This window comes from Zootermopsis nevadensis, unplaced genomic scaffold, assembly GCF_977971745.1.
Source record: "Zootermopsis nevadensis isolate Lab colony 2312 unplaced genomic scaffold, Znev_1.0 Znev_ptg000002l, whole genome shotgun sequence".
NCBI lineage: Eukaryota > Metazoa > Arthropoda > Insecta > Blattodea > Termopsidae > Zootermopsis > Zootermopsis nevadensis.
In genome coordinates this window covers 14,236,842-14,256,389 of record NW_028259134.1, presented here as the reverse complement: position 1 = coordinate 14,256,389, position 19,548 = coordinate 14,236,842, and the positions used below count along the sequence as shown (strand labels likewise).

General features: G+C 39.1%; 2 protein-coding genes across 4 annotated transcripts in view; one reads left to right on the top strand and one right to left on the bottom strand.

The window, feature by feature from the left end:
• Window positions 1-19,548, bottom strand: part of LOC110836614 (14 kDa phosphohistidine phosphatase-like) — a 143,915-nt gene that overhangs the window by 108,667 nt on the left and 15,700 nt on the right. The gene's annotated exons all lie outside the window — the stretch shown is intronic.
• LOC110836612 (phosrestin-2) overlaps window positions 1-19,548 on the top strand; it is an 89,841-nt gene that overhangs the window by 57,556 nt on the left and 12,737 nt on the right. Inside the window, exons 3-6 of the mRNA XM_022077997.2 lie at window positions 879-923; window positions 3,764-3,899; window positions 6,526-6,675; window positions 17,420-17,567. Of these exons, the coding sequence (XP_021933689.1) occupies window positions 879-923; window positions 3,764-3,899; window positions 6,526-6,675; window positions 17,420-17,567 (479 nt within the window). The remainder of the gene's footprint in view (window positions 1-878; window positions 924-3,763; window positions 3,900-6,525; window positions 6,676-17,419; window positions 17,568-19,548) is intronic.

The window sequence follows — 19,548 nt, the reverse complement described above, 5'->3', positions numbered from 1 at the left end:
ACACTGATAGTGCTATCGTGAAGGAGTTATAACTAAATAGCTGCTCTGCGAATCAAATTTTAACCGGGAACTCTGAAAATTAAAAAATAATACGACACTCGAGACGACTGCCACTGAATCAGAAGACAGAATCAGCGCAGAAATCATTTAATTTCTTGTTAATCAATTATTCACGTCAGAATTTCTTCCACAACTTTCTGGCCACTCATTTTGTAATTTCAATTTTAAAAAAACAAAATACACCTAAAAATCGTGCTGGTTATGGGATTTCAATTACAATACACTGCCCTGTCTATTTAGGACTAACCAAAAAATAATTCACTTCAAACAGAACACTGAAATAAAGCTCTAGCTAACTTAACTTTTCCGTAGTTCGTGGAAATTTAATATCATTTATCATGCAATTTTCAATAGTTACTACAACCGCAGAACCTCATTTCAGAAACGGAAAACATTAATGATAAATAAAGGCGTCTTTAACCCTTTAAAGCACTGTATTAACCAAATGCACCACCTGCTTCAGTCAGTGAGTGTGCATATTGTACTTATGGGCATCATAAGAACAAATAGGGATTATTTCCTTAAACTGGGTTAAATAGATGATATTTATAATGCTGAAGTGTTTTTTTTTAGCTATCGACTAAATTCTGAAATATTATTTAGAAGAAGTTCGGCTTCAAAGGGTTAACAGTCTCGATATATAGGCAACAAGTACCTCTGAAACGTCGGTAAACTTCTATCGAACTACACGACGTACCAACTCAGAAAACAGACATTTCGTGTGATAGATTCTTCAGGCAAATTGGCTTGGTATGATATCGAATAACTCTAAAGAAAAGTGGGCTCACTGGTAATTAAATTATTTATATTTGTTTCAGAAGCAAAACCCCGGCAACGCCCCCGGACACCCTCAGTTCCCAAAGGTAAGAATAAGCTACATTAAAAACTACTCAGGTAAACCTCCATCAAAAGTTTGGGAAAACTCGATACATTCATTACCCGATGTGATCAATACATTAAATCTTTAACAGCCTATTATTAATTCATACGACTAATTAGCCAAGAAGTATACCGTGTTGGCTGTACTTCCAAGAAATAACCTTATTTCCAGTTCTTTTCGATGTTGATTCTTGATTAATCTTGTCTTTGTACTGCACTTCTGCTCACAGTTCCCTCTTTGTTATCTAAAAATATGAACTGGTTTTCCTAACCGAAGAGACATGAAATATAATTTCCATAAAAAATACCAAAACAATTAAATACAAATGTATTTAAATTGAAAAATGTAAAATCCTTCAAGGAATGTACATTTGCTACTAGATATACACATTTAAGAACTCAACAGATTTTAATTCTCTGTTAAAACTTAACCGTTTGTTAAATTTAAATTTAAAGATGTTAATCCTAACACGTGCGGACAGTAATAACGCTAGACTTATTTGACCTATACAGTCTTAAAGGCAAATTAATTTTTGCTACTCGATTAATTTTCCAATTAACTGACAGGCAATAATCACAAATTACACTTCTCCTGCGATAGGGAATTAATCACCTACACCTTCAGTATTAAAATACTCTTTTTGGTAAAAAGGTTACCTACCACGCAAAGGTGACCTTCTGTGAACCCAGGAGAGACATCTGTTGATAAGTTTGCCTCTTACACAACGTCAAATAATTAAAAGTACACACAAAATTAAATTATCATAGCATATTCTCTCCATACCAGATGGTAAGATTACAACGCAAAGACTAGGCAAAGTGGATTATGCAGTATAATTCCAAACTTTAATTAAATTTCCCTACATAATCATATGAAACCAGTCAGCCATTACACGAATTTCGAAAATAATCCTACATTTCGTCTCCCCACCTCTTACCTAAAAACACAGAGATTAAAATATACAGAAACCATAATTTTACCTGTTGTTTTGCAAGGAAATTAATCTTGGTTTCTCACTCTATAGGAGGAACACAGAGCGATTGTGTTAGAGAACAGGGTCCTAAGGGGAACAGTTGGAGCTAAGAGAAAAGTAGCAGGAGGGTAGTTGGACACTCCATCAAAGAGGCTTTATAATTTACACTTCATAAATATTATTAGGGAGATCAAATCGAGGATTATATGGGCGGGGCATGGAAAAGAGAGCAATGCATACGACTTCAGTCAGAACAGCTTAAGGCATCTAGTCGTAAACGCTACAGATCTAAATGTAAATGAGATGCACATGGATCGGGAAAACGAATATGTGAATTGGGTTCATAAGGATCAGAATAGGCCGTAATAAAATTCCGGGCTCCATTAAAGTGTGAGATTTCTTTTCCAGCTGAGCGATTATCTTCACCTCAATAGATGCTCTACAAAATGCAGTTAACACTATGTTCAAAAGCTGAAAGTTACACGTAATATTGGCTGACTGATGTGGGACGGTATGACTCTATCTAAGCTATTTTTAACTTTTACTTTCTCTCGGTACGTATGAAACCCATCAAGTGAGATGGGCTATGAAATGAAGTTTCCGCTTGCAATACATGACGTGTAAAATCAAAAGCTCCACGCTTCAAAACGGTAGGATGTATGAATATCTCAAATGGTTACAGTTTCAGAGCAGAACAAACGACTTTACATTAAACTAATCTCTATCCGTATTTATTTTTATACAAAGAATACGTTTCAATTATGACACTGCCAACTTCATCCCCCGGTTCTGAAAGAGAAGTAAGAAAGACATTTTCAATTTTGTTGCAATAATTAACTGCGTTTCTACGTTTCCTTTTATAACAAAGATGTTTCAGAAGTTAATATTCATGCCTCTCTTGACAGAAATTACTAAACGCAACAACACTGAGAAAGGATATTACATTTGTATGTGACGAAATATGACAAAGCAGGAACAAAATTTTCCAGATGAGATTTTGCTCTTACGTTACAATCAAAGCTGTTTTCTGAGTTTCCTTCCCTTGAGCCAAAGTTAAAAGAACAAATTTTGTTTGGAAATCCATTTCTTGTCCCCTGATGATTAGATTTAAGGTAGACTCTCCTACAGTGGTGATCACTGGTTATATTACGCTTTTTATCGTGAATGGACAGTAGAACTGTACATGCAAATAATAAATTTGGTACTACATTCAGTTTGGGTATAAAAATATCATATTTTCGGTAAAGAGCTCTATAATTTAATTTTATAATTGTGTTGTTATTTTTTGTGAGCTTTATACTCAAACATTATCTTTAAAGTAAAGTCTTATATTATAGGAAAGGGGCATATTATGCAATGAGACATTAATTACTTAGAATTTTAAAGACAAATATGATAAATAAAACCAATATCGTTATATGCCATGTTTACACTACTTCCGGGACCTACTACACACGACAGCGACCAATTCTCTAAGGCGTCTCTCAACAATTGTTCACACAGAATGTGAGGGGATATTTCTGACCAGGGGTTAACACCAGTAACTGGAACCGCGTTTGCCTGTGGTTTCGACTGCACGAATTGAAGTGCTATCCATGAGTGAAGCTTGGGATATATGTTTTCGGGAAGATGTGGACAAGAACGCAATCGTTACGAGCAGCCCGCAACGAACCAATAACCAGAACCTTTTCCGTATAAATGGAATCCACCAATGGATGGCGAATATTAAGGCATGAAAGATGAGTCTCATATTCACATACCAAGAGCACTGTACGTGTAATTTCCCAAAACCTTAACGACACGAAGTGCGGATACTTAAATAATGTACTGCGTAAAAATCTTTGTTACAGAGTGTTCAAGAAATCGGCTCCTAACAACAAACTGACCCTTTACCTCAGTAGTCGAGATCTGGTGATATCAGACAACAAGATAGACCTACTACAGGGTGTCATCCTAGTAGAGCCAGATTATCTTCAAGATCGAAAGGTATGTTTCTAAAGATTTAATAATTCTGATAGTTCAACTTTCTTCAGTTTATACCCAAGTGGCAAGCAATCAAAGCACGTCACAGGCATAAAATAACAACAACAGACGGTGAGGGGTTTGCATAAGGCTGCGGCCGCCTTTACAGCAATGAGAATGATGTGAAGATCCACGGGCCTCTATATGGGTCAGAAATCCCGTAGTCAAGTCAAGATCCATTTCCTTTACCAAACAAGAGTGAATTTATAGTACATTCAACTGCACTGTTTACACTCGTTTATCAACACTAAAATGCGAAACCAATGCATAATCATTGAACTTGCATTTGAACTTGAATCCGTATTTGCATACAAAACCCGACATCCCATTTCTTCCATTCTTTTACACAATTAATCTTTATGGTCACAGCATTCCGTCTAGGAATGTAACTTTAAGAGTTCCCAAGTTCGTACGACCGCCATGTTGACATTACAAACGACAGAACGGTATATTGACACGAAGTTCTAGAAAAAAATTGAAATGCTTAATTTATGAATGAGGACAGGCATACTGACATGACTGTACGTACTTTCTAATAAAATAAGATGTTTAGGTATGAAATGTTCATATTCCCATAAAGAGTCGATAAAGCTTATTTTTACAACTGTTGCAGTGCATAATTTTTTACTCCATGAAATTGAGGCTGAAAGTGTATGCAATGCTACGAAACACACTTAATTTTAATAAACTACGGAAATCGCTGCACCCTAAAGGTTTATGGTCTGGCATATGGATTACATCCCTGCAGGCAGGCTATTCGTAAATTGAAACTGGGCACACGCAAAATACTAGATCGTTGTCAGTCTGCTTGCCTGTTCATTCGCTACTGTAAGCCACGAGCAACCAGGAATTATGCATGAATGTCAGAACTGTCCGTCGGACTCAGACACTACACTGAATGTTACTTACTACACACCCGTGTATACGAACGCGACACGAGGGACAAATAATTAATATCTGCAACTTCCATCTCAACCATGAAAAGGCTAATATTACCAAAATATACATATAGGAACGCTGTAATTTTAAACAATACTCATATTCAATACAAATACTTCTGGGAATTGGACCTTATTAAAAATGTAAAAATTACCAATGTTTCAGAGGAACTGACTGCTCCTACTTTAGGAAATTGGTATTGAATGGTTCGTGTAGATAGACATACGAGTAAAACTGTCACAAAAATACATACCACACGAACAGCGGGGCAAATAAAAAGGGCCCAGAATTAGTATCGTAGCTAGCAACGCCATACTGATGACGTAGAGCCCCGCGGAAAGGTGTGTGTGTGCGAGAGAGAGAGAGAAAGTGACAGACAGACGTCCTTCTATAGCCTTGAAGCATGCAATTTGGTGACGACTACCACAGATATCAAGAGCCTCGTTTGAGATACTGAACTGTGGGGTTGGTTATAAAGTAGGAGACATCCTCACACTTCCTAGAAGTCAGATACGTGACGGGCGAGGCGCCGATAAAAAGCCCTTCATCCGAATGTATGAACAGACGAAGGCAATTGAAATGTCAGTTTCACCAGCGAAATTGATTGTATGCACGTGACCACTCTTTGTAGCGTGTGACCTACGTGTGCGGCTGCAAGCGTGCATGCAGGTCGTCAGTTATTGGCGGTGATTACGAGACACAAGGATCAACACTTTCCATGGCGCACGAGAAAGATAACCGACACCTTAGCACAACTGACACGGCAGGAATTCGCATCGAAGCATCCGGATAAAGAAAACTTTTCCCTATAAAATTCAAGATTTGTCAAATGGATGGAATGGAAGTAGTTATTCTTGCAGGACAAGTGGCACGAAGGACTGAAATGGGAACAGAGGCTGGTTAGCTCGCCTTTCACTAATGAGTGGCAAAACACAAATTGGAAGGAAGTACAATAAATCTCTCTTTCTTCTCCTAAATTCCGAATGTTAACTGGACGAGTGTGCCGTTCGTGTGACGCGGAACAATTGAAAGCATGTTCTGAAAGTGGCGACACTAGTAGCAAGAAATGCTATGGTGGCGCCTATGGTGGGATCTGGCGGAATATCCGTTTGTCAGGAGTCTGGCTTGTCACAGTAAAGATGCTTTCACATTTACTTTACTTTTTACAAAAATGTTATAAATTCGGTATTTTCAATACGATTTGCAAAGCTAATGCTGCAATAAATTGTATTAGGCCTACTGTTTAACATAAAAGGTTCCATCTGCAAGTTAGTAGTATAAAATGTTATGCAGATGTCGTCTAAAGTTTATACCGCCGTGATTCGGTCGCCAGAGACTCGTTTATGAATACGTAAGAAGAGGATGGCATTGACGTAGATACCTTACGTATACCATGCATACTTCCCCTTACACGTCGAGAAATAACGTGGTGACGTAAAGATACGAAATTTCTCTTTAAGAACGCAGAAGCTTCATTATACTATAATTTCCACCAGACTCAGCACGTTCTAACTGTTTCAGTATTGAGTTCAAATTCACTCCAAGTCCCCTTTTATTCTCTGCTGTTCCTAGATCCAAAACAGACGGTTAGCCCTGAAGCTGTACACGCACACACACGGCAAGTTCTTGAGTAAGTCATCATTGTTTTCAGGTTTACGGGCAGGTGACGCTGACGTTTAGGTATGGTCGTGAGGACGAGGAAGTGATGGGGCTGAAGTTCTGCAATGAGGCTGTGATGTGCCTCGCTCAGCTGTACCCGCCCCACGAACGAGCAGCCCCACAAACCACCACCCCGCTGCAGGTAAGGTCATGTCCGTGACCTGACTTCGTTTATGGCTCTAAAGTTTCATGAGTGCATCTGGCTCAACTGCTTGGGCAATCGATGGGTTTAGAGTCGACACTACTCTTTCGGTTTTATGTTATTCTTCGTATAATGCGCTCCAACACAAATTAAAACTTTTTAAGTGCAAAAAAACTTAATGAGATCACAGTCTTCCAGGATCTGGCACTGTGTAGTCTGGTATAAATTAACAGTCGTTTCAGACGTCCTTCCTGCCTCCATCATTAGGGCCATGAAGAGCTCAAACCCTAATTAAATTTAATCCTGATCTATTTCTTTGTAATGCATTTCCTCAAACACAGAGGGCAGACACGCTGGCATAGGCATGAGACCCCCAATAAGGAACACAGGAATAGGAACAACGCTATTCTGGAAGAACTATCTTTGAAAAGTATTTTTATAACATGTTTCAACCTTATAGAATCATCTTCAGCTTTCAGGTCTATATTGATACCTGAAAATGGCCTGATAGGGTTGAGACATGTTATAAAAAAGTATTAAGTTGTCTAGACGGTTATCCTCATCGTTATTGGTTTAAAAAACAGATGCAATTCCTAATACAACTAAAATAAGTAATTCATAAAAATACCACATGGAATGCCCTGGAATGAACCTAGGCCTCCGTCATAATAACCCAGCGTCTAACGGGCTGATCTAAGTTCCAAAGTATACATAAAAGTTATATCACCATCACTCGATCTGTTAAATTACGTTACTTGATCCCCAGGCTTGACGTTCTAAGTCATTTTACGGCTGTTGGCCGGTATGAAGACCAGAATAAACGTGATCATAACTTACGCAAAATTGAGCCTGGATATTGGTAGCGGTATATCTATACGTCAGATTCAATGATTACACCTTCATGGCACGGCTACTCTGGAAGAATGCAGTGTCATTTTCTTTGCAATAACTGCAAAGTTTACCGTAACATAACTCGTTTTCCAGAGCCTCCTCGTTTGAGAAAACGGAGGAAAGAATACCATCAACCCTCTGAAGCCGAAGGTCGTCTACAAAATATTTAATAATTCAGTCCGTACCGCAAAGAAAACAACTCTTCACCATTACAAAGATCAGCTTGCCAATGCCGATTAAGGAAATAATCGCTGTTTATGCTGAAAATAATACGAAACCCATAAGCCATATACTCCGCGAGAGTGAACGTTAAAGCAGACAGTATATAATTACCACTGAGCCTTGAAATGTTAAAGTAATAATCTGTTTACATCAAGAATCATACGAAACCCACAAGTACAAAATGCAGTTACTGACTGGTAAAGCAAATGGTACATATAGTTACCACTAGGCTTTAAAGGGTTAATACAGGAAAACAACTCATCCCAGAGCATGATGCTCAGAACATACTTGCACTAAACTTTCTACATATCAACCCAAACCTGAATAAATGATTTTTAAAGTATAACGTCATAATCGTCCTTCTTCTATGTGGTTCACTGTAACTTTTGCTCCCGGTATTTTAGCCCAGCACATCACGAAAGAACAAGAGAAATAATTTTTGAGTCGCTGCCATCACCGAGGAAAACAAATTATTGTTACGTAATACAGTGATGCGTATTCCACCTTGCCGCCACAATAGAATAGTTGGTAACTTTATAAGGTTATGAATTTGTTATTATTTCCTATACGTGGTGCATTTCCATTGCTGTAAACACAGGTACAAACTAGAAAATGAACATCCAAATTCCCCCTTCTCAAACCTGTCACTAATTAACTTAAAAAACCAAACATGAGAGTTAACTAAACTCACCAATAATTTGCTCAAAGTGTAACGCACAGAAAAATAACAGAGGGGAAAAATTCCAAACAAAATACAGATCGTGTCTCTATTTAAAAGCGGTGCACTTAATTCATAAACAGGCTTGGATAATTTATCCATTTAATCAAGCTAATATCAACTAAAAACAAAAATAAATTCTAATAATAACTTCCAACTGAAGCAAAACAGCGTATAAATCTGAAAATGTCATATTCCTCACTCTATATGCAATTATGTAGACATAATTCAATTTCCAGAACATCATTTACTTGGATATTGTCTGCAGAAAGAGTGTAAACCCTACAATTATTCGATTAATTAAAGAATCTTTTTCAACTATACAGATTACGAAGAATTGAACTGAATCGGTTAGTAGAAGGACCCATATCTATGATTTCAAATTTTCCAGGAGACAACTGCCCTTCCCCCAAACTACACTACGTTTCTTCAAATGCATTTCTGTGGCATCAAAATAACGGTAAATGAATGTTCCTGCACCTTTTTAAGCTTAATCAGTAGTACTACCGAAAGTGGCATTACTGCAAAAGAAGCAACTGGGCTCATTCTCTCTTGAACTGTACTATAGGCCCCTAAATAATATGTAAACAACATTATTGGAAGTATTATAAAATTCCTTACCTCACTCTCATATTAGAAAGCACTTAGCTCTCAAACTACTACGGAGTAATTCAATTTTGAACGTAAAGTAAACCATATGATGGAAGGTGCACAAGGGAAGGTTTTCCAATAATCATTGTAAGCAGATGCTTTTCTTCATTTCTGTCAGCAGTGTGTATGGAACGAGAATCATTCGAAGCTATGGTTAAACGTATCGGCCTATGAATATATGAAGTTAATCACACGTTCATTAATTAAGGTACTTAAGACCAAGTTCGACCTCACTGCTTATATCTGACCGTGTAGAAAACAAATGGATTCGAAACCGAATTTGCAAGACTTTTAAAATCTAACTAAATAAACGGAAGTAACTAACTTCTTGAGAGAAGATAATATTTTCTCAGCTAGTAAGCCTCACTCTCTATAGAACCAATGCTACATTACCGCGTTTCAAATCCCAAATCATTGGACTTTCACCCCGAACACAAGCTGATTCGCTATTGACATACGCGTATTAATCGTTACAACTGCAAAGCCTTACATGTCTGTCAACACATCGAACAAAAAGCCTAATTTATAACGAAAGTGTACTTAAAAACTACCTAACTAGTTCCTGGCAGCCCTATTAGCATTTCATACACGTCACATGCACTGGTTATACCACCAGGACTCGACTTGTGTCAACGTGGTATGCCTCATGAAGATGAGACTGACACGAGATGCTCTTCTGGGTTCTGGCGCCGTGGAACTGGTCGGTAGAAGCCAACGTTTCGGAGAAACACACTATCTTCAGGGATGAATTCACGATTCTGGGAAGTGGAGGGATTTAAAAGCGTTGGAGAAAGGGGAGGCAGGAAGTACCTCTGAAACGTCGGTAAAACTCTACCATACTACACGGCGTACAACGCAGAAGACAGCCATCTTCTGTTCACCCTTGTTCTTTTCGTTCTAAAATAAATTTTACTAAAACAACCGAATGAAACACTTTATTTTTATGAAAGAATTATATTACGTTCTAAAAGCCACGACAGAAAGCGGGAAGTACTAGAAGTATCAAAGACTGACTGACACGCTGATTGGTTTAATTCCCACCGCGCTACAACGCAACTAACAGCCTCCCGCAGTCAGTCTGAATCCTAGAATAGCAGCGCAGGAAACTAACAATTCCATTACAAGCGGCAGTTTCTATTTACTTAATCCTGTTTCTTGCTACTTGCGATGTGTCAACATTGCCCTCGTCCGTTCTGTTTACCGGAATGAGAAGATTTTAGCCGCAGGGAATGGCTTGTACGGTGTAATTAATTGGGAGTCTTGGCGCCCATTAGAAGAAGGTTGGTTCCGGAATATCCAGTTCAGGAAGAGCAAATGCATGTATTTAAATGCAGCCTTTTTCTACAAACATTTGCTCCACTGTAGTCTGAGTTCGTTGACCCGTCATTTGGTTGTTAAAATCGATTGTTTTCGTAACTACACGGCACAGCAACTGAAGCTTGGGGTGATTCCCCAGTCCGCATTCTGCAGTACATTCTACAAAGGCAGCACCAGACATTAATGAAAAGAACTTAGAGAAACATCAATAAAGACCATAAAATATTTAACAGGACTCAATTTTCTGCATCAATAATGACAGGTAGGAAACATCCATAAGTCACAACAATTAATGGGCACAGTGGGACAAGTAAGGTTGCCATCTGATGATGAGCGGAGCCTGGACCTCACGACCCAGGTCCCATTAGCAACGTTGCACTTTACCACAAGATTCAAATCTCCCCTGAATTATATCACCTTCCACCCTTTTCTTCTCTGATATACACCGTACATAAATACACAAGACATAAAAATTAAAAATCGCCAGTCTTTCAAGTAGTGGTAATATAAAGTTGTCCCGGGCTGTAAAGCATCACGGCGACCAGATTAAGTATTGGAGGCAAAGCTCTACGAATTTTTAAACCGGGCACTATTAACAAATGGGTGTTAGTGATATACGAGCAGGGTTGGCAAAGGAAGGAGTGGATGGGAGAAGAGGGTACCTCTGCCAGGCCTAGGGAGGAATGAGAACTAGAGACATGTAATTGGGCATGAAATACAATACGCAGAACGAGGACAGGAAATGAGAGGCAATATAAGTGTAATTAAATAAAAGAGAAGGCAAAAACTGAGTGAGTACAAGTAAAATATACTAAATAAATAACTGAATACCTGGTAAATGAAAATAAAATGCTCGATATGTAAAGAAGGGATAAATAGTCCTTATTACAGCTAACAGAAGACTAACAGTGAAGATTTCATTAATTTTTTTTTGTGTGACGCTGAGCAAGACACTCCAATTAAGACGTCGTGTCACACATCACAACCAAGTCTATTTTATGAGAGCGAGTGTCAGTCCCTTGGAAGACGATGCACGTGAGACTTCTGCGTGCAGCAAAACTTACTTTCAGGGATAGAGGAAAAGTTAAGATGTAAGAAACGGTCTTAGGTTGTTAAAGTGACAGACGATACCATGGGATTTCAGCAGGAATGGAGAATTCGTGTTCTTCGGACGATAAGGGCCACGCTGCCAACTACACTTAACATTTATGGACCAAAAGAAGCAAGATATTGAATATGGCAGAAAGAGAATGATGCATAGTTTTGAAACGGATCAAGATGAGCCCATAACTTGTAACGGAAATGTAGAAAGAGGATGCTATTTTCGAAACACAGTTTATTACTACTAGTTTAAAATTTAATGGATTATTGACAAATTGTTACGACTGATCTGGAATACCCAGAACTTTTGTTACGCGCAAGAAGTGTTCTGAGCTATTTGATAGGGGTATCATTTCTGCCACAATAGTATTTAAACTAGCAATCTGAAATAAAATTTGTAACGCGAAGTAGCCTCGCAATCTTGCTTTGGCTATGTAGAACACGCCTACATCATGTGGTCAAATCCTGCGGACTGAGAAAGTTACGACAAAAATAAAAGCAAGATGACGTGTGTTAAAATGCACCTACTTTAGTTTATCATCACGCCAAGGTGACTTTCGTAGGGCTTCACTTGCAAGGTTTCGTCTCGCAAAATACTTTTCCTTCATCTGGCCATTCTGAATTTCTTTCATACCGTCGTAATCAAAATTCCAGTGACGTACGGCAGAACACTTACTATTATTTCATTAGTTGGCACTTTGTAATAACACTTAAACAACAGGTGATGACAGCACTGAGGCAAGTCTGACAGACACTAGGAACTTTGGTCCCCAACAGCGAAATTCTGACTGAAGACTTGCATGCACCCAAGTTCGGATTTCCCGCGCGAAAGAAAAGGAAACATACAAATTGGAAATTTCTTAGGAAACGTCCACTTGGAACACCAAGAATATTATAAAATATGATATATATTAGGAAGAGATGGGAATAAGAAGATGGCAGTCTGGTAGAAGTTTGCCGACGTTCAGAGGTCCTTGCTGCCCGCATAAGTAGGGTGATCGCCCTGGGACACCACCGTCGACTGTGATGAACACTCAGAGCACAGTGAAATAGTAGAACTCTTACTGTTGTACTGTGCAGTCGTCCCGTGGCCTTAAGACAAAAGCAAGAAAGAGTAAGTAAAATGAACTTCAAACTGCACGAATACTGTGATATGCATCTGATCCTTGGTACTCCGTTTAATCCTCCAAGATGAAGACTTGTATCCACACTACTAATAACAGGCTCAAGGTCTTTTGCTTCATGATAAAGCATCATCGTCTCCAATACTGCAAGTGGTTTTTATGGGAACAAGAACGTGGTCCGGGCTTTTTTTAAGCAAATCTAATGGTCGGACAAGAAGTAGTCACAGATGAAGGTGTATTGAACAGACAAAACGGCCACTTGTGGGCGCATCATAATAGCCCGTGTTACACGCAAGTGGGCCATCAAGTTCGCTGGAGCATTATTGTGTGGGCCGATATCAATGGCAAAAGTTTCTGGGCCACACCTACTACCCGACCGCCTCAATGGCCCTGAGTATTGTATGTTCCTTCAGAAAGTGTTATCGGTGCTGCTTGAAGATGTACGACTGGCGATTTGACGTGACATGTGGCTTTATCACACTGGGGCGCACTTCAAAACAATTTCTTGATAAGTGTCCAGGACGTAGCAGCTCTGTATCACAGCACTGGTTGCCGGTCCTGAACCTTCCAGACTTCTTCCTTTACAAGGATCCGACGACTAACATGGAAGACTTGACAGCAAAGTTTAGTGCTGTAGTGGCAGCCACTGATGCAGACATTTTAAGACGTGTGCAAGCTAGTACTCCACGACGTGAGGTAGCATGTCGGCGAATGCATGGCTGACACTTTCTCCTGTGTCGGCAAGCGTTGTACGCTTCTCAGGAGCCGTTTTGTCTGATATAACGGTAACTGTGCATTAGTCTTATGTACATAGTTCTTTGTATTAACTCACTTGTTCATTAGTGTCACCTCCAGTTTTTCGTAGTTATTCAACCCACCGTGAATCTTGTGATCGGTGCCACTGCCCCATTTGACGATTTTTACCTTGATATTTTTGGAACGATTCCTTCTAGATAATTCTTCCTTTTACATTTTCGTTTTGTTTTGATGTTTCCAACCAATTCCCGTTGTTATTACGCGCCTTTTTTTTCCAGACCCTGTATTTGCGTTGGCAATGCTTGTGTGCGCTGAAGCACAAAAAGTAATATCGTGAGTGCAGACGCCATTACTATAGGGTGATGTTTCTTTATCTGTTTTATCCCCTCTGCGAACATTTTCTAGTTGTCACCGCTTGAAAACAACGACGTAATGCAGCTATCTGTTACAGGCTTATGGAAGCAACACACCATCGCTTTTACGTTCGTCTCCATTCACTAGGAAAATCTAAAACATTTTATAATGAAAGACCAAAGATAAATTACATGACATCACATTTCTTGTCACACCTACTGTGATGTCGTTTCTTCGTGTCAAATGCTTCGGAAAAGTGTTTGGAATAAGATTTAATCTTGTGTCAAGTAAGAACTTTAAGGATTCTAATTAACAGAAGTTCCTCTATTAGGACGTTTAAATTAAAGAGGATGAGATTGGCGGGATATGTAGCACGCAAGGGACAGATAACAAATACGTAAAATATTTTTGGGAAAGAACTGGAATATAAGACCCCTTGGAAATTCAACGCGTAGATAGGATAATATTAAAGAAAAAGTAATATATGTGACCTGGGTTACATTTGGCAGGGAGCAATAGCAGACTGTTTTGCAAAACATATTAATGTTAATAACAACAGTAAAATCCGTAAACAAGAAAATTTGGATTAAACGGACTTATGTTATCTAAGGAACATTTCTCTTATAAAGTTCAGAAAAACTCTTGTTTCGATTTTCTTAATTATTGCCTTGCGTGAATACACAATTTATGCCAGCTGACACCGAGCAGATTTCCGGAGGGTTCTAAAGCGCAGATATCGCCAACGAATGCCCGCGGTCATTAAGATACCTACAGAAGTGTTTTCGAGTGTCAGCGAAAACGTTTACGCTAGCAGCTAGGTAGTTACTTGCACCTTACGGTTTCTTATAAAAGATAAATAGTTAAAACTAAAAGTAGAAGGTTTGCGTTAATACATTAACGGCTCCTCAATCGCAAAGAGTAATGTTTTAAACGCATGCCGGGTTTTTTAAACCAAGTGGTACCCGTTTCAAATTGAATTATCCTCCTAGTTGCCCTCACCCAAAAACTGGACGGCTACCCCTGGTATGAAGTCATCCTCTTCAACCCCTCCCCCCCAAATTCTTTCAGAGAACAGAAATTCTGCAGAGCGTAGTCAGCATCGGAATTTAATCAGTGGACATCTGGAATACTGATTCCTCGTTTAGTGTACTGCTGCAGAGGAATCGTGCCGACATGAAGTCCGAAGCATCGAAATTATCCCATAAGGAGCAACGGACACGTGCGAAGAGGGGTTCATGACCTCACGAGACCAATTAAAACTTATGCGACAAAATCAATTTTCACTCACATCCACAGAACAACCTTCCATTTTTTATTGATGACAAAAATGACCACAAGTTCCAAAGTTCCAATACATGACATAAATAAACCATTACGTTCACAGATTATTAGTGTGCCACGTGTGTCTTTTATATAGCAAGGTCAAATAATGCTGGGTCATAAACCAAAAAGAAGTTACTACAGAGTGAAATCTGTGTATGTAACAGAACACGGTTTATGTCAGAGTGACTGTATCTGTGTTGTGCTCTCAGTAATAACGCTACAAGTGCTGGTATCTATCGTTAGATATGTTTGGCACAAAGTGTTTTTAAAATGTAAACAGTGTTGTTTGTATGTGTAATTTTTGTATTTTAAATGTCGTTAGATAGTTCATCGAAGTACTAATTTGCGTAACAAAGACATTGAAGTAACATTATTGTTAATTTTGTCAATTGTGTAATTTGAAAGTGATGGGAAATAATGCGGGAGAAAGGACAGAATGACGAAAGGATACATGAAAAAAAGAGATGGGGTAAGGGATGAAGATATAAAAATTAATTCTCCTCTGAGTTCTAAGGAAACTTTTCCACCACTATAAGAAGAAATTTTATATTAATCTGCCTGTGTGGCACGTACTACTGTTTCTTCTAAAAATTAAAATAGCTGGGAATTACAAAGGTTAGTTTTACTTTTAATTTTAAAAAAACATTCCTGAGGATCCCAACAAGCCACATATTGTCGTAAATAACATCGCCTGGTCTACAGACCAAGTTGGTCATGTTACAAAAACCTATGTTAATAAATGGCCTGAATTAATGCCTTAATTCTTACCTCTCCCACAGATGACAGAGAATTCAATATCACACTTTCACTCCTAATCAATAATTCATTGTGTTCTGTAACTTGCTTTATATCAGAAGATTTATACATGGAGATTAGTACCCATACTAATACGCATTTTAAACGAACACTGTGCCATACGGCAACAATATATCCGACGTCAGGTTGGTAATTAATAACTCAGAAAAGCTATAAATGTGACATCTCATACAATGATAGATGACACGTAATGACATCCAATTAAGTTACGGTTTAAAATTAATCCTGTAATAAAGGTCACCACTGAACAAACGCGGTTATTTCATGGGAGATTTTGTCCACAAAATTAATACGTTCGCACGTATGTCCACAAACAGATATTTACGTATTTAATCCTCGTTACGTCATACGGCCAGCCGGTGGTGCTCCCACTGATTCTGTCGGAGGAAATAACGAGCTTTCACCACTCAGTTATTATCATACCAACATTAAAGAATAACAGTGCCGGCTAAAGCAAACAGCGCGTTCATCTATTCATGCACTTAATACCCCAAACACCTACTAGCCCATTTATCCGCGCATCAGTTCACTCCCCCACCCACAAGCCCAACCCCTCACATCCCACTGCCCGTCAACCTTCCGGCCATTCAATATCCCAGGGCGATCAGATATTACGGAATACAATGTTCGCTAATGTAAACAAAACGCCTCCAGTAGATCATTCAAGAGCACGTCTTCACCTGCTGGAATTTACTTCCTGACTAAAGACACAGAATTTTATTTTATAACGACTGTCTTCTGGGATGCTGCACCGTGTAGTCAGGTAGATGCTGAACGACCTTTCAGTGACGCTTACTGCCTCTGCCATGAGCGTGACTGTTGAGGCATAAGCTCTTTCGAAACGTCGGTCAATATCTAGCACGATACGGTTGAATAGCAGGCCTCCCGCTTCGTGTTCGGAGGCCAGCAATCCAGGTTGAAGTCCGTAATCATCCAATCTTCCAAATTAATTCGTAGGCTAATACTCCCATTCAACACCATATAATCTATGTTACGTTAGAATTTTAACACGTTTTGGTTTCGAGACAAACTACAAGCTTCCAGTCTACTAACAGCAGAATAGAATTGTCACTACGAACGGCTTTTATAATTGGAAGCAAACACCTGTCCGTGAAAGAAGGGAACAACGCGACAGAAAATTGTTTAATGGGGACCACCATGGCTTTTGAAGGTTTTTACTCTTCACCTAAAGACATGTAGAGCGAATGGGAAAGTATTAATCTGAATAATATTTTTGTCGCAAAGAGAACGCCTGGGAAACCTAGTTGCAAGTAGGAGGAATTCTAAATGGGTCCAAGAGAACGAAGCTGTGAGGTTTCATCTGGCTTAGGACATAATCTACTAACCAGCTTTTATAGCAAGGTAATGAATCTTCTGATTCCATAAAAGCAGGGAAATTCTTCACGAGCTGAATGACTGTCAGCATTTTTAAGGAGGAGCACTTAAAGTATTAATCATCTTTTTTTCACAGGAAGCTTTAATCAAAAGACTGGGGCCGAATGCACATCCGTTCACGATGGAAGTGACGCCCCTGGCACCGCCCAGCGTCCAGCTGGTTCCAGCCAAGGAGTACAGCGGTGCCCCAATCGGGACCAGCTACGACGTTCGAGCCTACGCTGGTATGTTACAGCGTTCACTCAAATTTACCCAAAAGAAGTCTTAACCGTGCAATTCGTTCATTCATTTATACTAGTGATATTCATTACACCATCGACAAGTCTTTTGAGTATGTTTCTCTCCTTGCAGACAACCACTTGACATGCAAGCAGATAAACCTACCTTTCCCTGTAAATCAATCAACATCACAACCCTACTCACTTTAACCCTGTAGATACAGGTGGCATATTCATCCGAAACATTGGTATTTTCCTATACGACTACACAAGCAACATCCCAGAGACATAATCCAAAGTATCTGTGGTGTTTCTCAAACTATACCTACTACAAGAGTAAAAGTACATCAGATGCACAATCGGAACAGACTGTTTTTTTTAAAGAAAAGCACAGGAAGGAGGGAAAGTAAATCATTAAAGAAATAGAAAACCAAAGAAATGACAAAGCGGCGGTAACAACGGAAGGACATGAAAGAACAGCGAGATAATGAATGAAAGAAAAGAGACAAAACAAAGTGAAAGAAACAGAGAACTAGAGAAAGTGATTAACGAAGTACAGTATGGGAATCACGCTTCAATTAATTATTCACTTGTGCACATTAGACGTGGCGATCTATCGCGTCATAGGCAGATGGATCCCGAAAGGATACCACTGTAATCCCGAAATGTTATACAATTTTCAGGGCACGTTATTTCAGGAACTTTATAAGCTAAGCTCACTCAGCAAAGTGCCGTGCAATGGACAGGACAGCAGACAGCTAGCTGTTCTCCACATCCACACATCCCGATGAATTACGCCAAGCTAAGTTATTGGTCTAACTTCAGGCTTTATAGACAGCAACACAAACAAGATGTGGGGAGGTACAAGGATCCCACTGGAGTACACGCAAATTCTAAATAAATTATTTACTAATTACTTCCCTTTGCTATCCTCAAATTCAAATCACATTATCTCTTACTTTTTGTCTTGCCAATCTTGTATTTACCTGAACTGGAAGAAATAAGCGCTAAAATATCCACGAAATTAAGTCTAATGTTGGTATAGCTAATTAGAAATAAAGAACCATTGTTCTGTATGTATTGATATGTACACATCGCATCAGCATATCTCAATTGCCACATTTGTACAACTCAACGAGGCCACGCACACGTTTGTAGGACGAGATTTTCTTATATTACAGCCTTCACTCTTCATCTTTCTAGCATGTATTAAAAATAAATCGCGGTTAACATCTACTACTTCTTACGAGACCTGGGTTAGACATCATTTAAACCGTGGTAGGAATACGCAAGGCTTGTTCATGCGCAGCTGATGTAAATCAAAGCGTCAACATCTTCCCCGTGCACATGAACTAACTCGAAACGGATACTACGATTTCAATTAAATTCATTGGAGAATTTTACGAAAAACTGTTAAACCAATTCAGTTCTAATTTAGACTGAACATTTTTAACGATCACTTAACCTAAGAGCGTAAACATTTATTTGAGTTTATCTCAAATATTTGCGAAAAAGTTTAATACACTGATATTTAGCTCATCTGGAAAAAAAACAAAATATATGTTTCTTTATGAATTTTTGATTATATCGACATACATTCGCTGTAGAATGTCGAAAATGATGTTCAAAGATGGCGTAATGGGCTATTTCGCTTAATTTTCGTCCTTCATTCTGATACATTTCATTTACTCCCGCTATCATTAAAACAGTCAGCGGTCACTGATTGTCTGCTGTAGCTAGAATTCTTAGCCTGGATACACAGAAGCATCCACTCTCAATCTGGATGTTGCGGTTTTCCGGAAGGCGGTGGGGGGGGGGGGGGGGGGAAAGCACCCGTTATTACTGTGCCGCCACGATCTGACGATCCCTCCAATCGCCGCTCTGTGTGCGGTACCCGCCTCGAAATAGCCTTGGCCTGCAGTTTGCCAGGCGAGTTGCCAATTGATTTTTTTTTCGAGCACTGACTATGTTTCCGCCGCTAAACATA